Genomic DNA, 26808 nt, shown 5'->3' on the forward strand with positions numbered 1-26808 from the left:
AATCTTGTAAACATAATTTCACATTCAAAATTCGAATAAAGAAACGAAAACATATCAATTATGTCGATCTTTTATTTTGTGTGTGTTAAATCGTCATGTTGATTTTGATTTTTGATTCTTTTGGCAGCCATGTTCATTTAGATGGAGTAAGCATTACGTTTGTAAATTAAAAATAATAGGGGATTTTACCCGACGGTAGGATTATAAAAATAGTCTGAAGTTATGAATTTGTTTTTCTTTTCAAAGTTTACTAATTAAAATATAAAATACTATCTTGAAAAATGTTAAATGTGGTTGACGACGATGCACATTAATTAATCTTGTTAGGAAAGTATTTTCCTTGACTGATTATTGAAGAAAAGAGGTTTTTTTTTTTGGCCAGCTTCGAGGGATAAAGAATAACCTTGTAAGCTCAAACTTCAAATTAGACTTTGCCAGACTATCAAGTATCAACATTGAGTGTATCTAGGATAGTTCGGTTTAGAAACAGGTTAATTATGAAATCAAAGCGAGTTTGAGATCGTATATTTTGTGGTGGGATACATATAGATTAGCCCTTGCGATCACAACATTTCAATAAGAACAAATAAAAGAGAAAATACAAGATAATAAGAAGTTTGCCAAACTAAACAATAAAACGATACATAAGAGAGTTAGGTTTTCATGTTTTTTGAATGTACAACAGTCTTTTGATATTTAAGAAAAATGGAAAAACCTGTTTTGGTGTATTGTCTTGTCGCAAATTACACATTACAAAATGCATATTCTCAAATCTCTCATATATTTTCTAGATTCTAGATCGTCATGAAGCGTACTTATATTTTCACCCTACAGACAATAATACAATATATTTTAGGATTGGTCGTCAAAAAGAGAAAAAAATATTATGACTAATTAAATATTTGGTGGGTTGATGATGGTGGGATTTCAAATGGAATTTCCGCCGGAGGCACCTGCCATTGTATTGCGACACATGCTATGGAGTATGGACTATGGACTATGAACTATAACTAAAATATTGATAAGTGAAGGACGACCAAGGCTATGTAAGAACGCAGTATAGATGACGTTCGATTTAAATTCTTTACTGATGATTTAAAGATCACNAAAAAAAAAAAAAAAAAAAAAAAAAAAAAAAAAAAAAAAAAAAAAAAAAAAAAAAAAAAACCACTTTTGTCAAAATACCGTGAACAAAGCTCAGACCTAGGTAGTAGATTAACTCAAATACAACAAACTTCATTAGACCGACATAGTTACTACATTCACTCACGATTATTATAGAATACGTTTTTGATGACATTACATATTGTAATCATCTAATCGTATCATACAATTTGTAAAAAAATTAAGTGATCCGAAAATATAAATAACTTTAAAGAGAAAGCTTCGTAACCATATGAGACAAGTGGGAAACTGAAGATTGTAAGGATCTAGGGAGAATACTTCATAGTTGGTTCACATGATTTTTTGTAAATAACAGAACAAAACTATAAACTAATAATACTAAAAAGAAAGGAAAGAGGAATAAAAGGGCATCGAGAATGGTGCGAAGAGAGAATAAATCACACAAGATAAGCTAAGCGTGACGAAGACAATTTCTTTGGCACATTTATATATATATCTCCACAATTTAGCTGGTGAGACCCACTTTTCAAAGATAACAAAAGTATATCTATCCCGCCCGCGTATCTTTTGTTCCATTGCATCGCTCGTTATTTGTTCGTTGCATCATCATATCATCATGAAATTATGAGTCTTAACGATAACATATGATGTTGATATACAATGTAACATTTGAAAAAAATAGAGTAACTAGTAATATACTAACGTTAGGCAAATGGAGTACTAGTAATTAGTAAAACGAGTATTCTTAAGGAATTTACAATTTCTTAAGTACTAATTAAGGAAGGCAGTAGAATCATATAAAAAATTAACGAGTATTCTAACTTACTATCAACTTGATTCTTAAGCCAAACCAACGTAACTGATCAAACACGTACAATACTACAAAAGTATTCATTTACAGTGATGAGATCATGACCAGTGAACCATCACATTAATGAACCGAACCCATGTCTAATCAAGATCACAAACCAACAAAATAGTATTATATTCACATTTTATTGAAACCATGTATTTCTTCATAAATGTTCATCAACACCATGATCCGAATACGTACGTGTCTAATATACGAAAATTCTGATTATGTCTAAGTATATACTAGTCCAACTCAACCATATGTATACGAATTTTGAATATTTCTATACCCTCGCTGAAATTATCCGTGAAAATGGAATGGATTACATATGCTTTCAAAAAGGTTGAGAATTGAGATACCTATTTTGTTATATGTCAAGATGTCAACCTTATGCTTATCCAAGGAAAATTTGAAATAATATTCGACAAGAAAAGTATATTAAATAAGGTCTTATATTCCCTTTTTTTTTTTTTCTTAGTATAATTGTAGAATATATTCCTCTCTACTTTAGTGGGTCGTACCTCAATGTTTTTGTGAAATCACGAAAGTAATGGACCTAATCTCTACATGGTGCACAATTTAGTTTTACGGATTTTGATTACGATAGAATATGAAACCAAAATTAAATCATCTCTAACTCAACCTAGTTTAGTACAATTTCAGTTTCTTTTGAAGCTAGATTACTTAAAAATATATATTTTAAAACTTCATTTGCATGCTACGAGTGTTCACCGTTGTCTGTTTCTTCTTCGGCAGTAGCGTTCGGGTGTTCACCGTTGTCTGTTTCTTCTTCGTCATTAGCGTTAGGGGTTTCAGTTTCAGTAGTAGGCAGAGGCGGTAGCAAATCCTTCACAAGCTCTAATATCCCATCTGTGTCGATTACTCGGTCTTCCTGTCCCTCGGGGGCCTTCTCTATGATCTACAAGAGAGATATGTTTATATACAAGAAAAATAAAACTATTAAATGCAATGGTAGATATTGTTCATGACATCAGAAACAAGAACAAGGAAAAAACACACAAACCGGATCCAATTCGACAATAGAAGAAGGCCGGAGATTGATGATGTTGAGAATCTCAGCTTTGGCGACTTTGAAATCTTTGCACTTATCTGCGAATTTGTTAACGCTCTCTCGTGTTTGAGTGGAAGCAGCAGTCTCCAACAAATAATCATAGACCTATAAAAAGAAAGATAGTTCGAATTATATTAGCAAAAGCACTACTAAGTCTTACTTCTAAGGCCAAAATCAGACCAGAAAAGGAAGGCAAGAAGAACCTTTACCTTGTATTCTGATCTAGCAATTGGAGCTATAACTCTAGTAGTATCTTTTGATGCACCTCTTGAGTTTAGGAAGTCAAGCACCTCGAAATTGGTAAGTGCTCCTGCATTTGCCTTAACTCTGCCAACACCCACACACACAAATTTTTTTTAATACAAAACCCAATAAGGAATCAAGCACATACATCATCATTATGAGATACCAAAAGAGAAAAATAAGAACATACACTTTCATCTCTTATGCTGAGCAGAGACGTTAACCACCCAGAAGCTCCAAATTCAGAGAGGAGAAGAAGATAAAAGAGAGGTTGTGCTCCTGAAATAAAATTCAATGGGAACATCAACATCAAGAAACAAAGTGGAGTGTTGCTCCCAAAATCAGTTGTGTCACGTTCACAAATCAATGTTCATTGGGAACATCTTACAAAAACTTCAATCACGTTTACAGAATCAGTTTACTAACTTAGAACCTTCAAATTCAATCACGTTTACAGTATGTTAGCACCCTATGGAACCAAAGCTTAAAGTGAAACCCTTCGAAACCCAATTAACAGAGAGACAACGCAGAGGAAGAACTCTTAAATTGCGATAGTATTGATTGGAAGAATCACGAAATTATAAAAAAAGTATTCGATTCGATCAAACATAATGACTTTGTTTTCAATGGAATAAGTAACATACTTACTTGTCTTCTTTGACGGAAAGGATTCGAGAAGCTCCTTCTTCGAGGTATGTATGATTCAGGCGGAGATGGAGACTTACACGGTGGTTTGGTTTCGGTCGCGTCGGATCTGCTCTTGGAGACTAATCAGTATCTTAAACGGCGTCGTCGAAAACCCTAGTCCAAACAAACCAAAAAAAAAAACTTATGCTGGGCCTGTTTATGCCATAAGAACATTTGTATATGTTATTGCTTCCACGGCCTGTCTCTTCAGCTTCGTGGGCTTTAAACCCAAATACATGTCCCAATAGATTCTTTTTTTTTTGGGGGTAAACTGTCACAATAGATTACATTTATATTTAAATTAATCTATGCAAACGCTTCGATCGTGCATTAGAAATTTAAAAATGTTATAATTTTCGAAAAAATTAAAAATAGTTTTTAAAAATACTTCACACGTAAACTATACACACAATCTTTTTAAGAAGTAACCTAAAAAATAACTAAGATGAATTAAATGATTTTAATCATAAATTTACATTTTTAATTTTTGGAAATTTATTATTAGAAAAATTTACATTGCCCCCAAATTTTTTTAAAGAAGAGTCTATTTAGATTTTTGAGAAAATAGATTTTTCTATATTGTATGCGGCGTCTCGATTAAACCTAAACGGTTCGTTTTCTTAAAAAAAAAAATGGTTTTTATGTGATTTTAAGCAAATTGAAGGAATTAGGACACATGATTCTTGCTTTGGAGAAACAAAGCACTTGAAACATGCAAGCTAAGCTAACTAACTGCCTTTCGTAAAACCCCAATTTGGCAAGGCTCCTCTCATTGCCTTTAAAGCTCCTCATGCTTTCCACCCTCTCTATTAAATCTCAAATTACAATATTACATATATGTATTTTCTTACACATTTCAATTTTTTTTTTGGTTTGTTATATAAACATCATCTATTTCGCTTGTTCCAACATTTTTTTTTCTTTCTTTTTCTTTGGGTGTTTCTTTCCTTTTTTCCTCTATTGCAAGCAATTTGTGAATCCATGACAGGTACCAATCTCTTTCCCTTTTGTAAATTTCTTAGTTAGTACATTTGCTCTCGTGGAACCACGTACGAATGAGCTTTTTTCTAATCAGTCTCCTGAATGTTATTATTCTCAATGCAATTTAGAAATATCTCTAATTATGTTTTAAGTCTTATTTATCACTGCAACTACACACATTTATTGAGATAGATAAATGAAAAACAAACGTTCTGTGTTTACTTTTACTTCATAGGATTTATACGGTGGGATAAAAATAAAGAAAATAATGTATACAGTATTATATTATTTAAAATTCACATTGTGATTCTGAAGTGAACCTTGTGAGTTTGTTCATTAAAACAATAGATGAAAAAAAATCTAAGAAGTGTGTGTTGTCGAATTGAAAAATGGAATGTTAGTTTAGTAGTAGTAACGTGAAGAGAACAGCAGTTTTGTTGCAAACGCGTTTACTTAGCGGCCAAGACGCGTCGCTGTCTGTCTTCTCTTGCACGCTCTTTTTGCTTCGTTTGTAACAGCTGTCTCTCTGTCACACATGAATCCTCTTCTTAACCTACGTGACCGACCTGTAGCCTCACCTGTTACATACGATGACAATAAAATTTCAAATTTTAGATATAGACAAATTTATCTAGTTTCTTTCTTTTTTCTTTTTCTTTTGTTTTAGCACTACTAGTTACATTTTTTTTTTTGAACCATACTAGTTACATTTTCTTTTTGGCCAATTTTCTCTCAAAATATCTATTGTTACACAAACAAATCCAAGTCTAGATTCTAATTTGGAAACTCCTTTTGGAGTTAAAAGGAAAATTTAATTACATATTAACATTTCTAAGTTGAGATTATGAGTATATGAGTCTTTTTAACTTTAATGACAAATGTAAGAAAAATACAAAAATGACGAAATAAAAAAGACTGCCGACAGAATTTGTTCCTTCACAACTCACAAATAATTTTGAGGACAAAAACACTTCGTTTTTTTCCCTTCTATTCTTGTCCTTCGCTAATGGTTACAACTCAATTTGAGAAAAAAAAGTTTTCTTTAACAAAGCCATGAAAGCCGCTAATTTGTTAGATTTTAAACAGGGGCAAAAAGATTTGATTAATTGACTCGATGATGTATGATACACCCATACAGTATTTGGTGAATGTAATAGTCATTATATTATCTCATTTTAAAGGTCTATTGATTTCCTTTAAAAGAAAATATATGCGTAAATAGCATTGGCTGTTGTAATGACAAGAGACAAAAGTCTTACAACATTAGGCATCAAAATCTTTTGGAATTACCAATAAGCATTTCCCCACGTTGGTCCACTAGTATCGTATGTTTTGGTTTATGTATTTAATATTACAAAGATTTTGTTTTCTTGTTTCTTTGGATTTACCAATAAGCATTCCTTATGATTATGGCCCATTAAGAATATTTTGTTAATATAAATCGTACTTTGTTTTCTTCTTATGAATGAATATTTTTATCGTATGCAACAAGCCATGCATTATCATCGACAAGAAAATCTAAAAACAAGCAAAACCCCACCAGAAATAGGCATATAGCTACCGACTTAATTCAACAACAAAAAAAAACACACATATCCCAAACAAATAATAGAACAATCCGTTCTGTTCTCTGATTCACATTTCAACATTATGATGACTCTTGTGTTTATTTCGCGACAACTATAGTAGTAATCACGCTACATACACTAGCCACATTTACTTCAATTGTTCCTCGTCTATGTACACCACGTGATCCAACTAGTTTCACGAGCTAGCTTACCATCGAAGATTCAAACTCGAAAACATTTGTTCTCTTCTCGAACATATATATAGAGGTTTTTTAGAATGTACAAAGCATTTAATATCTTCGAAAACTCAGAAGAAGAATGAGAGAAGGACCCCACAGACTGTGGTCTTTGCATGTAATCTCTGGAACCTCTTTAAAGTCGTCGGTTTGGGTTTGGTTGGTCCCATTCTTTCACGCAGTCTCTGCCTTTGACCAAAAGCAACCTATCATTACATTTTTTTAATTTGCATATATTAATAGGCCACAACAAAAGCTGTTCCTTCATAGTATAATTTTCTCATTTGTCATTGACACGTCAGTATCTTTCAAAATCCAACGGTTCACATTATCTTTAGAAAGCTCCCAAACATTTCCTTTGCACATAATTATTTTTCTTTTTTGCTTGGATTACATTATTAACTATATTTATTCCCTTTTTGAGTGGTGGAACCATATAACCTAACTAAACACAAACCAATTCTGATTTATGTACTCCTCCCCCACATGGAATCTCCCAATTTATACGTATATCCATGTATGTGTCTATATGTATATACGTAGCATTATAGTGAAAGAGAAACCACGCATAAACAATGCATACGTCTCAGTGGGTATTTGCAAAAAGATTGAGACTCCACATAGAGATGCCTTAATATTTTATTCACATCTTTATAGATTCTCTCTATCCTTTGATCATCTATAAAATAATACAGTATTCAACCACTTATCCACGTCTACGTGTATAATATCTATTCTCATGTATCAATGCATCAAATTTGAGTATATGCCAAAAAGAAAATTTAAAACACATATCTTCCTTTCAAGACATAAATCCTCACCCGATTGCCTCGAATCCATTACTCTTTTTTTAAATATACGTGGGATTTTTCAACTTCTAACTGTAAAAAATTCAGTAGTGAAAATTATGCTACATTATTCATGCATGTTTTTAACACCATTATTTATTTATTTATAGTTATTAAATATGAACATTTGATTACTTATCTCTCTCTCTCTCTCTCTCTCTCTCTCTCTCTCTCTCTCTCTCTCTCTCTCTCTCTCTTTCTCGATATAATATGATGAAATATGTTAACTAAAAATACTTGTCTTTCCTAAAGCAAAGAAGCAAAGAATCGTGTCCTCTCTTACACAGTCACAGGCTTTTTACATTTTTTTTGCAAGGATAATTTATTTTCTTGGCTTCGAATTCAGCTCCCTCTTCTTCATCTTTATTCACTTTCTTTCTCCTTTTCCATTTATTTAATTATTTACATATATATTTTTAATAAAAAAATCTGATCAGATATATATATATATTGTCTATATGGTTCCTTCTTCTTTATGCGCAAGAAGAACACATGGTTTAAAGCTTCGAATCTCTCTCCCTTTGCTTCATCACGTATCTAAAAATCACCCCACTCAAGATTTCAAATTCCCTAAACCTTTCGTTTTTTTTTTTTTTTTTTATAAATGCTTTCCTAATTTTATTCTCACATATTATTGAATCCTCCTAATAAAATTAAAACCACACCGTCTTTACTCTGTTTTTTCGTTTCTTCTCTCTACTCTGTTTTCTTTCTTCAAAGATTGAACCCCCAAAGACTGAAACTTTATCATAATGGCTTCATCATCATCATCTTCGTCACTGTTATCTCCATCTTCGTATACAGAGTTAAAAGATGCTTGGCATCCATCAACAACAGCGGCGAACACAACTGAATCAAGCTACTGGTTTAATTGGAGGGTAATGATCTGCTGTGTATGGATGGCTATAGCGACTGTGATCACTGCTTTTCTTATATTCAAATACGAAGGCTATCGCCGGAAACGTAGCGGTGACGGTGACGTCGACGGAGGAGAGAAAGAGTGGTCGGGGAATGTATATGAAGACGAGACTTGGAGGCCTTGTCTTCGTAATATTCATCCAGCTTGGCTTCTTGCTTTTCGAGTCGTTGCCTTCTTCGTTCTTCTTATTATGTTGATTGTTATTGGCCTTGTCGATGGACCGACCATCTTCTTCTACTACACACAGTAAGCTCTCTCTCTCTCATTAGATTTCTTTTGAGTCTTTTTAGGAGAGAAAAAAAAAATCGATACTTTTCTTGAATCGTTTTGTGGTTGGCTAAAGATTTTGTAGGTTCACAAACATAGAAGTAAAGAATGTGACATTCTTGATTAAGTTTTTGGGTGGGTTTTAGGAAACAAATCGAAACTTTCTTGAATTTTTATCAGGGAACTTAAAGATTCTGCAGGTTCACAAGCATAGCATTGATACAAGAATGTGATTTTCTTGATTAAGAGTCAGATTGTCACGTTCTTAGTTTAAGATTTTGCAGCTTCACAAGCATATATATAGGAGCAATAATGTACATTATATTCTTGATTATGATTGAGGGTAGCAACTGTCTTGAATCCGTTCTCTAGACAATAGATAGTATAGATACTAAACCAATGTCTATGTAATTGTCTCTAATCGGTTTTTCCTGGTGTTTATTGTTTTGATTTGCAGGTGGACTTTTGCTCTGATCACTCTCTATTTTGGAGTAATGTTCTGTCTCAAAACCTGATTACTTTGCTTATTATTAGCCTTGTTTGTGGCATTGATCAAGTTTCTTACATTATAATCTGATATCTTTGAACAGCTAGGATCGCTTCTTTCGCTCCACGGATGTTACCAATACAACAAAAGAGCAGCTGGTGACAGAGTAGATAGCATTGAAGCCATAGACTCAGAGAGAGCAAGATCCAAAGGAGCTGATAATACTATTCAACAGAGCCAATACTCTAGTAATCCAGCTGGTTTTTGGGGATATGTTTTCCAAATAATCTTTCAGGTATCATCAAGATCAAAAATTCTTAATCATGCGACACAATTCTATCGAGTTTTTATGAGTTCTTAATTTGGGATATCTCGCTTAAAACAGATGAATGCAGGTGCAGTTTTGCTCACTGACTGTGTCTTCTGGTTCATCATTGTTCCTTTCCTTGAGATCCATGATTATAGCCTCAACGTTGTAAGTAACTTAATAAGCTACATAGAATTATTGACTCATTATATAAAAAGCATTTGTTGATCAGTTTATATATGATTAATACTGCAGCTGGTGATCAACATGCACTCTCTAAATGCCATTTTCTTGCTTGGTGATGCTGCACTGAATTCTCTGGTAATATCTCAGATTCTAATAAATGAAATATGTATTTGATATGCATAATCTCTGATTGATCCTTATTTGATTTTTTGAATTTTCATAATTACAGAGCTTTCCATGCTTCAGAATTGCTTACTTCTTCTTCTGGACAATAGCTTATGTTATCTTTCAATGGGCCCTCCACTCTCTAGTCCATATATGGTAAATAATGTCATACAAATTCTACTGATTAGTTTCTTTACAGTAATGGTTCTTAACTTTGACAGTATTGTTTATTAACAGGTGGCCTTACCCATTCCTGGACTTGGCATCACACTATGCTCCACTATGGTAACTTGAAAGCTTTTATAATAATGTTTTTTAATGCCTCCTTAATTTGTTTCATTGGAAAATTTTAGGGCTGATGACATTTAAATAATGGGGCATTTTTTTTTACAGGTATTTCTCAGTTGCAGTGATGCATTTGCCATGCTACGGAGCCTTTGCCTTGTTGGTGAAGCTAAAACATCGGCTATTACAAAGATGGTTTCCTGAATCTTACCAGAGTCCTCGGTAGTAGTAGCTTGCAACGCAAGAGCAAGCAAAAGCATTCGATTGGAAGTTTTTTTTTTTCAAGTAGAAAGAATGATTTTTGAAAGATACAGAATGAAAAAAAAAGTGTGGAGCAACAAAACTCATGCTTATAAATATAATTAATTCTTTGCAGTAATTTTATTTAGCTGTTTAATTTATAAGGAGAATAAAATGAATAATGTGCATCGAAATTGCATCAGAACAGACTTCGGTTTATTCAATTCAATTCCTCTAGGACCTCTATACCTGATGAGCCTACCTCCCCCATCAAATGCAAATTCCATGACAGAAACTTTTCAGAATTAAAACTGTATTGAAGAAAAGCCTGATGACTCAATGGACTTGATCATTGTTGTACAGCAAAAGTTAGGCTGATGTTCTGTGGTTTTAAATAAAGAACACTTCAGTAACAGAAAGCTTGAAGCCGTCGCAAGTAACTTGTATGCAGTATATTGATTTTAGCCCCAATGATTTAGATAATTTAATTGCACTCAACACATACTACTAGGTACTAAACAGTTACTATTAATTATGGCATATAATATTCAGTAAATTTGAAAAACAACGTTTAATTTAAAAGTACTAATATATATAAACATTACTCTTTCTTGGAGGTTTGAAAAATACAATAGTGCTTCAATTTGAAACATAAAGACTACTTTAACAAAACAAAAAAAAAGAAAAAAAAAAAGACTACAAACGAAAAATTACAGCTTCCAGCCTTCCAGGACTCATAGTCATAGTGATGACATTGACAACTTGGTAACAATTTCACTACTCTTTCTTGTAGGTTTGAGATTTTCGTCGATCATGAAACATGAGCATTTGGAAAAGTGAAAACATGAGACTTTCAGGTTTAATTTAAAATTACTATATATGTCTATAAACATTACTCTTTCTTGCAGGTTTGAGATTTTGGTCGAGGTCTACTACGTCCACGATTAGTAAGACGTAAACGAAGAGGAAAAATCGTCCGGAATGCTTTCCTCCTACGTTCTTCCTACAACATTGTATATCAAATAATGAAACATGAGCATTTGGTTAAATATGAGACTTTGATTTATTTATTTATTTATCCCAGTCCCTACTGCTGAATCTAGAAGCACACTTTCTTTTTTCTCAATGTTTTAGGGCCTTTGTAGCAACAAAACAGAGTCAGTAGACCACTTTCATGCTTTCTATTTCACATTTGGGGACCACCAACTGTTTTATGAGAAAATCGCATCTATCTGTTGAAAATATTTAGTTTTCACTAAGAAAAACTTGCCTGTCGGAGCCAATGCCCTCGATCGTACTCGACTGACTTAGTTTGCTTCTTCAGCTTACGTCTCATCTCGTGTACCTACAACATTGTATATGAATGAAACATGAGCTTTTGGAAACATGGGACTTTTTTTCTTTCTTTCGTTACTCTCTGTCTCTACGACTGAATCAAGAAGCACACTTTCTTCTTTCAATTACTGTTTTAGGGCCTTTTAGCAACAAATCTTCAGTTAACATTAAGAAAAACTTGCTTCTCGCCAAGCCTGTGGATCGTACTCGGCCGAATGAACCTTCTCCCTAGGTTGAAAGTATTAGAGCAAGCCACAAAGCCCAATAGTATGATCCATTACTAGTCTTAAAGCCCATGTAACTAGGGTTTCCCAAGTGAGATAAGTTTCATATATATATGTGTAATGACTCTAAGAAATGTAACCTTGAGAGTTGTATTGAGACAACTCTTCTTCTTCCCATTTATGAAATATAAATCTACAATCACTTTGTTTTTGAAGACAACCTAAAGCTTCTCTCATTCTCTTTGTTCTTTACATTTGAATAAAGCTCCAATGAGCTATTGTATTTTCAGTTTTAGATTTCTCTTTCAATAAGCTCTTTAAGAGCATTATCTATCTTGTTTGAGATTGCTTTCATGGTATCAGAGCCATGGATGGATTCATGGATCTCTACTCATCTCCTTCCTTACACATCTCAAATTGTGTCACTATCAAGCTCACTGAGCAAAACTACATAATCTGGAAATCACAATTTGAGTCCTTTCTGCGAACACAAGCTTTACTAGGCTTCGTCAATGGCGCCTGCAAACCACCACGTGCGACAATCCCTATCCGCAACAAAGCTAATGATGAGACTGAAGAAGTCATCAATCCAGACTTTGAGAGCTGGTCAAGATCTGACCAAGTTGTCAAAGCTTGGTTGCTTGGATCCATGAGTGAAAATGTCCTGCGGATGGTAGTAGGAGCCACAACCGCTCAAGAAGTATGGGAAACTCTCATTTCTCACTTCAACCGGACCTCCTCCTCTAGATTGTTCGAGCTGCAAAGACGTCTGCAAAACGCTGAGAAGCTAGACAACAACATGTCAGACTATCTCAGGAGTATCAAAGACATTTGCGACCAACTTGCCTCTATTGGAGACCCTGTAAGTGAGAAAATGAAGATCTTTGCTGCCTTGAGAGGTTTAAGCCGTGAGTACGAACCAATCATCACAGTCATTGAAGACTCCATGGATCGCAGTCCTGAACCTACTTATGAGAATGTTATCTCTCGCTTAACTGGCTACGATGATCGTCTTCAAGGATACTCAACTTCCTCAGAGGTATCACCTCACCTTGCATTCAACACTGCAAGATCTTCGAGCTACCAGAACAGGGGTCGTGGTAACAGAGGCAGAGGACGTGGAAACTACTCAACCAGAGGACGCGGCTTTCACCAACAGTTCATGTCCAACACAACCTCTCGAAACAGTGAGTTGCCAATATGTCAGATTTGCAACAAAAAGGGTCACAATGCTATTGACTGTTGGTTCCGCTTTGATGAAGAGTATCAACAAAAACCTACTCCCATAGCTGCTGCTTTCTCTGCCCTACACATGACCGATGTCACTGACGATGGTGGTTGGTACCCTGATTCAGGAGCAACGGCTCACATCACCAATAACACTCAGCGACTTCAGAAAGCTCAACCCTATCACGGTAACGACACTGTGATGGCCAGTGACGGTAATTTCCTTCCCATCACTCATATCGGATCAGCTAATCTACCATCAACGTCAGGTAATCTAAATTTAAAGGATGTGTTAGTTTGTCCTGACATAGCGAAATCTCTATTGTCAGTCTCAAAGTTATGTAAAGATTATCCTTGTGCTGTTACATTCGATTCTGATGATGTTGTGATTAAGGACAAGGAAACTTACAAGCTTCTGACAAAGGGAAAGGAAAATGATGGTCTCTATAAGCTGGAGGATCAAAAGTACAAGCTGTTCTATTCAACGAGACAAATTAAGACATCTGATGAAGTTTGGCATCGAAGATTAGGACATCCTAATGCTCAAGTCCTCCAACTTTTATCTACTAATAAGGCGATTCAGATAAATAAAAGTACCAGCAAGATGTGTGAGTCATGTCGGCTAGGGAAGAGTTCAAAGTTGCCATTTACTTCCTCTGTTTTTCATGCTTCTAGACCTTTAGAGAGAGTTCACTGTGATCTCTGGGGTCCCTCTCCTGTTTCCTCTGTTCAAGGATTCAGGTTCTATGTAGTCTTTATAGACAATTTCTCAAGACATTGTTGGTTCTATCCCCTAAAGAGAAAGTCTGATTTCTGCTCCATATTCATCAAGTACAAGCTTCTAGTAGAAAATCTCTTACAAAACAAAATTGGTACCTTTCAATCAGATGGTGGAGGCGAGTTCATAAGTCAAAATTTTTTAACAGTCTTACAAGATTCTGGCATTCAACACTATATCTCTTGTCCTCACACACCAGAGCAGAACGGCTTGGCTGAAAGGAAGCATCGGCAACTAACTGAAATGGCACTCACTCTCTTATTTCAGAGCAAGACGCCTCAGAGTCATTGGGTGGAGGCTTACTTCACTGCTAACTTCCTCTGTAATCTATTACCAACAACCTCTCTTGACACCAACAAAAGTCCTTTTGAGGTTTTAAATGGTAAAGCTCCTGAGTACTCAGCTCTTCGAACATTCGGATGTGCTTGCTACCCTACTCTCCGCTCTTATGCTCAAAATAAATTTGATCCTCGCTCTCTCAAATGCATCTTCCTTGGCTATACAGAAAAGTACAAAGGTTACAGATGCTTTTATCCCCCCACTGGTCGTGTCTACTTGAGCAGGCATGTGCTCTTTGATGAAAGCTCATTCCCTTTTGTTGACACATATGCTTCATCACAAAAGTTTGTTCCCACACCACTCTATACCGCTTGGCTCAAAGGATCTCCTGTCGAGTCTTCTGCTCAAACCATGCCTGCAACTGCTTATACGGTTTTCAGTGATGATGAGACTCCCGCGCTCACTGCTGATTCTGTGGTTCCAATCCCACTTCCTCCAGCTGAAATTCATGTTTCGTCAAACGATTCTGATAACCCTGCAATACCGGTTCCAGTTTCTGATACCCTTGCAAGTTCTGACATCGTTTTTCCGGTTGAAACTGCATCCCCTGTTTCTTTGGTTGTTGATGATGAGGAATGTACTGGGTGTACGGCAAGCTTAGACCTTGTTCCTATAGGCAACAACATTCTCTCATCACCAATTCAACCATTTACAACAGATTCTGCAGTCTCAAATGAACAACCAACTGACTCTGCTCACCCTATGATCACACGTTCAAAGGCAGGTATCAGCAAACCAAATCAAAGGTATGCGCTTCTTTCTCATAAAGTATCCTATCCGATGCCTAGAACAGTAACTGAAGCTCTACAAGATGAGAGATGGACGGATGCTATGGGTGAGGAAATGAGCAACTGTAAAGTAACAGGTACATGGTCTCTTGTTCCTCATACACCCGATATGCATGTGTTAGGCTCCAAATGGGTATTTCGTGTCAAGCTTCATGCTGATGGTAGTCTCGACAAATTTAAAGCTCGATTAGTAGCACAAGGCTATAATCAAGAAGAGGGCATCGATTACCTCGAGACCTATAGCCCAGTGGTCCGTACTCCGACCGTTCGAGCAGTTCTCCATGTAGCCACTATTTTGAACTGGGAACTCAAACAAATGGATGTTCGAAATGCATTCCTTCACGGAGACCTTACTGAGACAGTTTATATGAGACAACCAGCAGGTTTCATTGACAAAGATCATCCTGATCATGTCTGCTTATTACACAAATCACTGTATGGGCTCAAACAAGCTCCCAGAGCTTGGTTTGATAAATTTAGCAGCTTCTTGCTTGAGTTTGGGTTCTTCTGCAGCATTCCAGATCCTTCCCTCTTCATATGCATTAAGAACAATGATGTCATCTTTCTGCTCCTGTACGTTGACGATATGGTAATCACGGGGAACCCTTCTGCTCTCCTTACAAGCCTTCTCGACGAACTCAACAAACAGTTTCGCATGAAAGATTTGGGTCCACTGCACTATTTTCTCGGGATTCAGGCTCATTTTCACCCTGATGGTCTGTTTCTTTCTCAACAAAAGTATGCTGAGGATCTTCTCCTCACAGCAGCAATGTCTACCTGTTCTCCTGTTGCAACTCCTCTACCGCAACAACTAAGCAAAGCCCCAAATCAGCACAAGCTTTTTGAAAATCCAAAGTACTTCCGAAGTCTTGCTGGGAAGCTTCAATACCTGACTCTCACAAGACCTGATATACAGTTCTCGGTTAACTATGTGTGTCAAAAAATGCATGCCCCCACTGTCTCTGATTTTCACCTCCTCAAACGCATCCTTCGCTACATAAGAGGCACCACCACAATGGGTATATCTCTCAGCAACAAGACAAACTGCAAGTTGAGAGCTTACAGTGACAGTGATTACAGTGGCTGTCCAAGCAGCAGTCGATCCACAGGTGGTTTTTGTACTTTTCTCGGCAACAACCTCATCTCATGGTCTTCCCGCAAACAACCCACTGTCTCCAAAAGCTCGACAGAGGCAGAATACAGAGCCATGTCTGAAGCTACATCTGAGATCACTTGGCTTGTGAATTTGCTTAGAAGCCTTGGCGTCCCTCAGTTTTCCACACCAGAGTTGTTTTGTGACAATCTTTCTGCCGTCTACTTGACCGCCAATCCAAGCTTTCATTCTCGTACCAAACATTTTGCTACTCACTATCACTATGTTCGAGAGCAAGTGGCTTTTGGAAATCTAATTGTCAATCACATACCTGCTGAATACCAGCTCGCTGATATCTTCACAAAATCGCTTCCGCCACACGCCTTTGACCATCTCCGAACCAAACTTGGTGTCGTTGTTCCACCTACTCCAAGTTTGCGGGGGAGTATCAACACCAGAGCCTCAAACGACAGCGTTCTGCATTCAGACTCAAACAAATTGAAGCCCAGCTCAAACCCATCAGCACCCAAGCCCATGTCACATAAACGGAAACCTGCAACAACAGAAACAACAGAACAGAGTCTTACACAACCTGCAACAATTACAACAAGTGATAAAAGTAAGACTCTTACACAACCTGCAACAAGAGACAAACGGANTTTGGCCATCTCCGAACCAAACTTGGTGTCATTGTTCCACCTACTCCAAGTTTGCGGGGGAGTATCAACACCAGAGCCTCAAACGACAGCGTTCTGCATTCAGACTCAAACAAATTGAAGCCCAGCTCAAACCCATCAGCACCCAAGCCCATGTCACATAAACGGAAACCTGCAACAACAGAAACAACAGAACAGAGTCTTACACAACCTGCAACAATTACAACAAGTGATAAAAGTAAGACTCTTACACAACCTGCAACAAGAGACAAACGGAATACTAAAGACACGGAGCTGATCACGCAAAACAGGTTCCAGCTCCTTGAATCATGCGACACAGACCATAGGTGAAAGAAAAGACAATCGAATATTCCAGACACTAGGTTAAGCCAGGTTAAGCCGTTTTGTATCACTATAAAAGAGAAAGACCCTTGTAACAAGAAGATGATCGATTGGGAAAACAGAAATAAAACACCTTTCAAATATTCTTTCATGGTATCAGAGCAATACGGTTCATGGGTTTGCCGGTTCTACTAGTTCCAAAGTCAGACCAGCAGTGACGTTTTCTAATCGTCTCGTCTATTGCTAGGGATCCATCAAGGTCACGAGCTAAGAGGAAGTCAACTAAGAGAAGATAATGATTTCTTCAACCGTTGAAGCTTAAAGCAAAAACAGAACATGGAGCTTGAGAAAGGGGAAGAAACGGTTTAGAGTTATAGGCTTGGAATTTTGCTGGTTGTCGTTTCTATGGTGGTTTGTGCTGGCTAGTTTAGATTATAAGATTGAACTCATGAAGTTAGAATGCAAACAGATGGGTTTATGGCTGAATTTTTTTCTGGTTTGTTGAGAGCACACAATGTGTTTGTTAAAATGTCAAAGAGAAAGACATTGGTTTTATGCAAATTGTGGTTGGTAAATGGATGAGAAGCAGATAGCAAGTAGGATTTAAGTAGTTGTGGAAGCGAATTCTTCTTTTTCATAGACGGCTTAGGAGAGTTAAACGAGGTAAAGAAAACCCGAACTCTTTGTGAGACAAATAATAGGTCAAAAGAACCTGAAAAGTTCTCACACTACTGACTGGTTTTATGGTGAAGAGATGCTGCTATCTACATCACAACAATCTTGCTTCGACGACGCATTCTCATGTCAAAGCCATTGCATTTGCGGTTTCAAACTTGTCATGTTGCTTTCACACCACGCCAAGTTTGCGGGGGAGTATTAGAGCAAGCCACAAAGCCCAATAGTATGATCCATTACTAGTCTTAAAGCCCATGTAACTAGGGTTTCCCAAGTGAGATAAGTTTCATATATATATGTGTAACGACTCTAAGAAATGTAACCTTGAGAGTTGTATTGAGACAACTCTTCTTCTTCCCATTTATGAAATATAAATCTACAATCACTTTGTTTTTGAAGACAACCTAAAGCTTCTCTCATTCTCTTTGTTCTTTACATTTGAATAAAGCTCCAATGAGCTATTGTATTTTCAGTTTTAGATTTCTCTTTCAATAAGCTCTTTAAGAGCATTATCTATCTTGTTTGAGATTGCTTTCAGAAAATACCCAATAACACGACCCTGCTGCTTGACGACGAGAGTGGAAACAGTTAAACAGGTTAATGCTCAAATGGTTAGACAATGAAATTATGATACAAGGAGACAGAGAGAGGGATACTTACTCGTCGCGTATGTTCTTTACTTGAGAGATGCGTCCTGAAATCATCAAGGCTTTCGTAATAACAGAAGCACATTTTGCAACAAAATACTGAGTTAGATTCACTTTCACTTTTACTGAACTTGTGAAAAACGTGGCTTCCTGCCATTGAACGAACGTGTACTCTGGTCTCTGAAACTGTGCAAAAAATTTCACTTTTACCGCAATTACGAAGGTGTTTTCTTGCCTCTGAAAGAGTGGAAAAACTTTCACTTGTACTGCACTTGTGAGGAACGTGTTTTCTTGCCTCTGCAACTGTGGAAAAACTTTCACTTGTACTGCACTTGTCAAGAACGTGTTTTCTTGTCTCTGAAACTGTGGAAAAGAAATTATCGTAATTAGTTTAATGGTTATGTCAAACAGTACTGGATGATCGATGAGAGGACAGACAAACAAACAAACACCTGCAAGTAAGCTTTCCCAGAGCCACTCGGCAGAAGTGAGCAGGGCACACATTTTGAGAGGCCTACATGAATAAGCCAGAAAAAGCTTGTGTTTGTGCACTTGTAGTAGCTTGACAAGACAAATTGAATCGACTGGTTCCAAAGTATCCGTTATGACCATTATAGTAGCCGGAGGAGGATTAGAATCTACCCAAATCTCGATATCTTCATAAATTACAGTGCATGTGTTAGCTGTTTCAACAAAGGAAAGTATTGATCAGTAGGCATAGACGATGAATATTTTTAAACCGCCCTAAATTCCAAAGATGGATAGCCAAATGGACTAACCGTAACAGGAATGCACAACATTGATTCCAGTGGAAGAGAGCCCTCGCAGGAGGTGATCAGGGATACGGTTTAGGTCGCCAAAGGCAGTGATGGAGACAGGACCAGAGTAGCCAAGATTCTTGAATGCCGCTTCTAAACTCGGCTGGACCCGACGAGCATCATATCCCTTGGGGATCGGACATTGAAACAAGTTCCACCACACCGCTATTTGAGCTGTCGCGTATTCAGGCGTCGCCGGGTAGTCCCTTGCCCACTCCTCTGTTACACAGTCAACTACTGTCTCCGTAGGGTCTATAGCCTCCTGCTTGACAGAGAGTGGAAACAGAGGTAGTTGCTCAAAATAGGTAGTAGACAATGAAACAATTGATATACAAGCAGAGAGAGAGAGAGAGAGGATACGTACTTCTCGTTTATGCTTATAACTCGAGAGATGCTTCCTGAAATTTTGAGGGCTTTGGGAATCGAAGTTGCAAGATTTGCAGTAAAGCGTGACAGATGATAACTCGCCCGTGTCACTGCACTTCTCCTGAACAAGTGTTGGGCTTCTGTTCTCACCATCCGCGTACCATAGTAATTTTTCCCAAAACCACTCTCTACAAGTACTCAGGAATGTCAAAAACCCATACTCGATTGAATAAACCAGAAAAAGGTTGTATAGCGTTCGTTGTTGTAGCCGGGCCAGATCCCAAGCGAAGACAGTGTGCACCTGATTGGATATGATCATCATTGAAGCCGGAGCAGGATTTTGACCTCGCCATTCCACCATATCCGAATACATGACTGAGTTTGTGCTTTCTGTTCCACTACAGAGCAAAAAAACACAAAAAGTGAGGTTAAATGTGTAGTTTTGTATGTATATATACTACCGAACCCGTTCACGTAACAGTGCTATACTTCAAGTAGGGTAAGGATAGTAGAAATTTAAACTCTAAACTCCAGAGATCAATAAAATTTGGACTAACCGTAACAGGAATGCACAACATTGATTCCAGTGGAAGAGAGCACTCGCAGGAGGTGATCAGGGGTTTGTGTTTGGTCGCCATAGGCAGTGATGGAGACAGGACCAGAGTAGCCAGCATTCAACTGATGCAGAAGTTTAAAATTTTACCCCTCTCTAAACCAATAATTTAATCAATTTACTAGTAATTTAGGATCTTTTATGCTAGTATGTTTAAAGATTAGGTCCACAGGCCAAACCTAAATTTATATCCAACCTTTATTTAATTTACCTCATTCTCTCTTTTATTTCACAATCGCATCGTCCAATTCTTTTGACTTCTGTTCCAAGGGTTTTGACAAATTGAATATTTCCTTAGGCTTTGTTCTGTTCCTCTGTTTTTATAATTCTCTGCTTTTGGTTGATGTTTTTCTTCTGCGTGGGTCAAAAAAACAAAACTCTAGTCTCTTAAATTACGGCTGGGGGTTTTGTTTTTGATATGGACAAGTTCACTGGATTCTCTGATGATGAATTGCTCGTGAAGATCTTATCGTTTCTTCCGACAAAATTTGCTATAACAACGAGTGTTTTGTCGAAGCAATGGAAGTTTCTTTGGATGCGGGTGCCAAAACTTGAGTACGATGAGATGAGCATGTTTTCTTCAGAATTTTACCTTCGATATGTGTTCCCTGAGGAGGGTTACAGCGAAACATATTCTACAGAGTTGGAAAGATGCCAGAGGATGCGGTGTTTTATTGACAAGAATCTGCCATTACATAGCTCTCCGGTCATAAAGAGCTTGAATCTCACGTTTCACAATGAAATTTTTCAACCTGAAGCTATCAAACTGTGGGTTGAAATTGCAATCTCTCGTTGTGTTGAGGAGCTAAGCGTTGCATTTTCTAGTTTAAAGGGAAAACTTAATGCAGTAATGCCGAGTAGCTTGTATATTTGCAAATCACTTGTGACGTTGAAACTAACCAACGACATTTACGTGGATGTTCCTCATGTTTTCTGCCTCCCCTCCTTGAAAACTTTGCACCTTCGACGTGTGATATACGCAGATGAAGAATCTCTACAACGGCTTTTATTTAATTCCTATGTTCTGGAAGATCTTGCTCTGGAACTATCTCCTCGTGACAATGTGAGAAATTTTGCTGTAATCATCCCGTCATTGCTTAGTTTATCCTTTAGGATATCTGATATGTGTGAAGAGTTTAGGATAGATACTCCTTCTTTGAAGTATTTCACAGTTTTCTGTAAAAGTTCATTCGGCTTGATTGAGAGTATGCCTAAGCTGGAGAAGGCAGATATCACTGCTAGTCACAATATCAAGAAGCTTCTTGAGCTTGTCACATCTGTCAAGCGTCTTTCATTGACAATCATAGAAGACAGCGGCACAGAGGTAATTTAAATCTATTTGATAATATTCAATTCTTCAATCTCACTAATATCTCTTTAGATTACTAAAACCGTCCTTTGTACAGGCTCTCACTGCTGTATATGGCGAGGATATTGTCTTTAAGGAGCTTGAGCATCTGAAGTTTCGTATCCATGACGCATATTGGTCGAAGGTACTACACTGGTTGCTCATAGCTTCACCCAAACTACGAAAATTAGAGTTCGATGTAAGTTTCTTCGATATAGGCTATTATTTTGGTTCAAATTCAATGTATCGCGTCGCGTGCGGCCTTTATCTTCTAACTCTTTCTTCTTTAATCCAAAGGAACATTTTTCACGTGATGGTATGGACACATTGGTGTGCTGGAAGCAACTGAAAAGTGTTCCTCAATGTTTCTTGTCGAGTCTCCAAACTTTCAAGTGGACATGTTACGAGATCTCTGTAGAATGTAAAGATCTGGTGAAATTCTTGCCAGTTAAAGACTGCAACAATTGTGTTTGGACTAGGGTTGGATCCACAAAAGAAGCTTGAGATAGAGACGGAGGTAAAATTTTGTTTCCGTGCTTCACCCATCGTAATTCTTTCGACGGCTGAGGAGTCTTGCGAATCAAGATTACTGACAGCTTTGAATTTTCTCTATTAGAGTTTTTGTTGCATTTCGTTTAAATATTTATATGTGTTTGTTAAAGTCATTAAGTGTTTTTAAGTTAATATTCAAAAAGATTCTGGATACATATGTCGTTTAATAAAATTTAAGACACCCACTAACTAAAATTTCAGACGTGGTTGAAGTCTATATTCCACCATATTAACAAAGAGATACGTTGTGCAGTTACACTGCGTGAAAGAAAAATAAAACCGAAACCCTATGGATGAGCCTTAAATTTGGTTAAGAACAAGCAACGAGCTAATGTTTTCTTTTTTTTTTGAATTGAATGTAAAATTTTATTCAACCAAAAAACCTTTTTACAATGAATGCTTCAGTTTGTGAGTAAGTGATTTGAGATACACGTAGAAATTGCAGATTTTTTTTAAAAAAATCTAATAGAAGTTATTGCCGAGGAGGTTGGTGAGTGGAGAACCAAAGCTGCAGGCCTTCCTCATAGCGTTGGTCTCCCATCAATGCTATCGAACTGAGACGATTTCTGATATTCTTGTCAATGTGTTTGATGAGAAGAGCTTGCGGACTGGAGGGTTCACCATGTCGACGAGCATTTCGTTCTCGCCATAGGTGGTACAAAGTGGATTGAAACAGGTAGCGAAACAGAAAGAGGTGGAGCCGTGGGACTGCCGAACTAGTGAGCAGAGCAATCAGTTGATTCCAATCTACCGAATAAGTCGTGGTTAGGAGCGGTTGGGCGAGTCTCCTCCATACTCCCGCAGCAAATGGACACGAGAAGAAAAGGTGGTTCCTGGATTCTTCTGCGTTGTTGCAGAAACTGCAGGTCACCTGCTGGCCCGAGTATGGTGTTTAAAGGTCTCTTATAACCTCTTAAGCTCCTGAAATTAATTTAATGGTATTGTTTCAAGTTGGAGTATATCTATATATATATTCTAGATGGAAATTTACTAATGTTCCATAACAAAAGCATAAAGCTCCTGTAGTTACTTAAGTTTCTTACATCACAAGTCTCTAACCCTCGGATGGGAAAGGAATTTGATAGCGTTCTAAATTTGATCCTCCCGTATTGGTTCTGAGTTCTTAAACACATATGTTGGAGAATCCAGAGCTATGGTACCTTGCTGAACCTCATCTAGAGGGATTTACCAATGTACCTTGCCTCTTATTTGGTTTTTGAATTTTCATAATTACAGAGCTTTCCATGCTTCAGAATTCCTTACTTCTTCTTCTGGACAATATAGCTTATGTTATATTCCAATGGGCTCTCCACTCCCTAGTCCATATATGGTTTAATCCTTTCTCCACTTCCTTTATCTTCTAACCCTTTCTTCTTTAATCCAAGGAACATTTGTCACGTGATGGTATGGACACATTGGTGTGCTGGAAGCAACTGAAAAAAAGTGTTCCTCAATGTTTGTTGTCGAGTCTCCAAACTCAAGTGGACAGGTTACGGGATCTCTGTAGAAGGGAAAGATCTGGTGAAATATATCTTAAGAAAGTCTTGCCAGTTAAAGACTGCAACAATTGTGTTTGGACAAGAGTTTGATCCACAAAAGAAGCTTGAGATGGAGACGGAGGTGAAATTTTGTTTCCGTGATTCACCCATCGTAATTCTTTCGATGACGGATGAGGAGTCTTGCGAATCAAGATTAATGCCAGCTTTGGATTTTCTCTATTAGAGTTTTTGTTGCATTTTGTTTAGATGATTTAGATGTGTTTTTTTAAAGTCATTATTAAGTGTTTTTAAGTTAATGTTCAAAAAGATTCTGGATACATATGTCGTTTAATAAAATTTAAGACACCCACTAAAGACGTGGTTGAAGTCTTGATTCCACCAAATTATATAACAAAGAGATACATTGTGCAGTTACACTGCGTGAAAACAAAAAAGAAAACCGCAACCCTACGGATGAGCCTTAAATTTGGTTAATTAAGATGGTTGGAATATGCTTGCACTTGGACTTATCAAGTGCTTTCTCAAGTGCCTTGAAATCCTCATGGTAAACCGCACACCGAACCACTCCACCACCGCCGCATGAGCAGTTGTTTTTGAGGTTCGATGATTTCTTGCGGCGTTTGTTTTCCACGTCCTCGAGAATTAGATCCCGACGTTCATCTATAAGGTCCGGTAATATGCCAATGAGATAAACCAAAAACAAACCGATCAGTATAAGGGCGCTTACCAAATCCGCTGTATCCACCGTCAACGCCATTAATTACTCCCCTTGCTTCACACACACAACAAATTAAATCTAGCTAGCTAGGGTTAATTTATTAGAAAAATATTTCGAGAAACAAAAAAAATAGAATTACCTAAGAAACTTGGACATGCAGTTAGTTATATATAAATTACTAAGATTTGGATGTCTTCGAACTTCCGACGTGATATTGTTTTGGATTTAGTTTCCTGAATATTTAAAATACAATCCTATCCCCACTCCATATTAAAACCAAACTCTTATCGAAAATAATGCAAGTAATTAAGATTTGGATGACTTCGAATATCTTTTGGTATAATATAATGCTGTTTTGGATTTAGTTTCCTAAGTTAAGTTACAATCCTACCCACACTCTCATTAAACAAAACCTTTTTGAAAATTACATTTACACACGATCATAAAACTCATGGACGACTAAAATATACTTTTTCATAAAAAAATTAAGTTATACAAAAAAAAAATATTTACAAAACCTCAGTTTATATAACCAAAAAAAAGCAAAAGAAAAACATTAAAAAAGATGTTTCTTCCAAATCTCGAAAACTAGTAGATTATCTAGTCAATCTTTTAAGTTGGGAAAACATGGAACGAATAGTGTCGCACTTTGATAGACGTATAATATCGGAGAAAGCTCTCACATCTTTCATGACAGATGCGGCAACAATGATCATCATCTCCAAGTTCAATGTCACCATCATCATCATTATCTTCGTCTTCGTCTTCTTCTTTCCAAAAATACGGTGAACAGGTATCAACAAGGAGGTAGATATAAAAAACTGCTCCGAAGAAAAGAAAGTAAGATGTAACCAGATTATCCACTGTCACCATCTTTTCAATCCACTACAATATTGTGTAGCAACAAAATATAGGCAAAACCGATGCTGATTCAGAAACTAATGATCTAAAAGTCTCGGGTATTAAAAAAAAAAAAATCTACGGTTTACCAAAGGAATGCATTTTTATTTTATAGGTATCCGATTTTTTTTTTTTTTCCTGAGTTTGGTTTATAACGCCTTTTTATTGATTTTAGTTGGGCTTGAAAGTGGCCCACCAAGCCTAAAAACATTACAAAATGTTGTTGGTTTTGTCGATGGAATGGAAATATCAAAGTCGTCGTCGGTGCTCACTTAAGTCGCAATCTTGTTTCTTCTTCTTCTTCCTTAGTCTCTGGCGCCGCTTTGTCTCAGTCGCAATCTCGTAAGCTTCCTCACTCTTCTCTTTAGTTCAATCACTAAAACGTAATACGTTTTCGTTCAATTTGATCGATGTGATGTAGAAACTTAAATTTCTCGGGTCCTGATGACGAAATAGGGAGTCGGAAGAACACGATCGTTGACTTTTATTAGTGTTTATGGAGAGATTCAATTAAATGAAAAAGACTGTCCAGTAGAGTTTCTGTATTGAAAAAAAAAAAAAAAACACTTTTCATTAGTTTGTCTGAAAAATAATGTATTTTTTGAAGTCTTCTGTTACGTTCTTGCTACCATCATTGACTAGTGAGCAAGTTTTGTATGTTTGCCAAGTTGTAAACTATCACAAAATACATAGAAGTACTTAAAGACTGTATAAGCTGATTATTAGTTGTTGTTTATTTTGTAACAGAACGATATGGAGAAAGACATGGCATTGAATTTGATGATGGGGGACAAACTGGTACTGAGAGGTTTGAAATTTTACGGTTTCCATGGAGCGATTCCTGAAGAGAAGACGCTTGGCCAGATGTTTATGCTTGACATAGATGTTTGGATGTGTCTTAAAAAGGCTGGTCTATCTGACAACTTAGATGATTCCATCAGCTATGTCGACATTTACAAGTTCGTTTTTCTTTTTCTTTAACTCTTATCACATGGATATGAAATGATTTGTCTCTAGATTGAGTATTTGGATAGTAACTACGCTTTGCATATGCTTGCTGTATGTTTATAATCAATCTAATGTGGAATGGAATTGAATTAATTTTCAGCTTGGCAAAGGAAGTTGTACAAGGGTCATCAAGAAACCTTCTGGAGGCAGTAGCTGAACTTATAACGTCCAAAACTCTGGAATCATTCCCTCAGGTCAAAGCTGTTCGACTGAAGCTATGGAAGCCAAATGTTCCTCTTATCCAAAGCGCTATCGATTGTTTAGGTGTCGAGATTTTCAGAAACCGCTCTACTGAATAAACCACTACTACTACTTCTACTACTTTGAATTCTGTTGTTTGTTTCAGTTTGTATCCTTGAAATTTTCATTTTCATATCCAAAAATACTTATAACATCAAGAGATTTGGGGGGGG

The 26808-nt window shown here is 36.8% G+C and overlaps 5 protein-coding genes across 7 annotated transcripts; 3 read left to right on the forward strand and 2 right to left on the reverse strand.

The window, feature by feature from the left end:
* Nucleotides 2557–4064, reverse strand: LOC104762432. Of its 2 annotated transcripts, none has more exons than XM_010485707.2 (5): nucleotides 3942–4064; nucleotides 3484–3572; nucleotides 3260–3377; nucleotides 3003–3155; nucleotides 2557–2897 (listed from the first exon to the last, which is right to left on the reverse strand). In XM_010485707.2, exons 2-5 carry the CDS (start codon nucleotides 3489–3491, stop codon nucleotides 2697–2699), a joined length of 480 nt encoding a protein of 159 aa, XP_010484009.1. In that variant the 5' UTR covers nucleotides 3492–3572; nucleotides 3942–4064; the 3' UTR covers nucleotides 2557–2696. The 2 variants fall into 2 exon arrangements, with proteins under 2 accessions (XP_010484009.1, XP_010484010.1); XM_010485708.2 differs by having other exon boundaries at nucleotides 3938–4064.
* On the forward strand, nucleotides 4831–10674 carry LOC104762433. Of its 2 annotated transcripts, XM_010485709.2 has the most exons (9): nucleotides 4831–4968; nucleotides 8418–8778; nucleotides 9257–9290; nucleotides 9390–9581; nucleotides 9672–9761; nucleotides 9849–9914; nucleotides 10009–10100; nucleotides 10182–10229; nucleotides 10338–10674. In XM_010485709.2, exons 1-9 carry the CDS (start codon nucleotides 4962–4964, stop codon nucleotides 10453–10455), a joined length of 1008 nt encoding a protein of 335 aa, XP_010484011.1. In that variant the 5' UTR covers nucleotides 4831–4961; the 3' UTR covers nucleotides 10456–10674. The 2 variants fall into 2 exon arrangements, with proteins under 2 accessions (XP_010484011.1, XP_010484012.1); XM_010485710.2 differs by lacking the exon at nucleotides 4831–4968 and having other exon boundaries at nucleotides 8010–8778; nucleotides 10338–10455.
* LOC104763641 lies at nucleotides 19088–20118 on the reverse strand. Its single transcript, XM_019240135.1, has 4 exons — nucleotides 19756–20118; nucleotides 19353–19653; nucleotides 19146–19256; nucleotides 19088–19110 (listed from the first exon to the last, which is right to left on the reverse strand). Exons 1-4 carry the CDS (start codon nucleotides 20116–20118, stop codon nucleotides 19088–19090), a joined length of 798 nt encoding a protein of 265 aa, XP_019095680.1.
* On the forward strand, nucleotides 20789–23992 carry LOC104763642 (putative F-box/FBD/LRR-repeat protein At5g62970). Its single transcript, XM_010486991.1, has 4 exons — nucleotides 20789–21694; nucleotides 21777–21917; nucleotides 22016–22118; nucleotides 23760–23992. Exons 1-4 carry the CDS (start codon nucleotides 20789–20791, stop codon nucleotides 23990–23992), a joined length of 1383 nt encoding a protein of 460 aa, XP_010485293.1.
* LOC104762434 (dihydroneopterin aldolase 2) lies at nucleotides 25623–26789 on the forward strand. Its single transcript, XM_010485711.1, has 3 exons — nucleotides 25623–25729; nucleotides 26135–26346; nucleotides 26496–26789. The coding sequence occupies exons 2-3, from the start codon at nucleotides 26141–26143 to the stop codon at nucleotides 26692–26694; spliced, it is 405 nt and encodes a 134-aa protein (XP_010484013.1). The 5' UTR covers nucleotides 25623–25729; nucleotides 26135–26140; the 3' UTR covers nucleotides 26695–26789.

Source organism: Camelina sativa, chromosome 18 (genome assembly GCF_000633955.1).
Source record: "Camelina sativa cultivar DH55 chromosome 18, Cs, whole genome shotgun sequence".
In the NCBI taxonomy this organism is placed as follows: domain Eukaryota; kingdom Viridiplantae; phylum Streptophyta; class Magnoliopsida; order Brassicales; family Brassicaceae; genus Camelina; species Camelina sativa.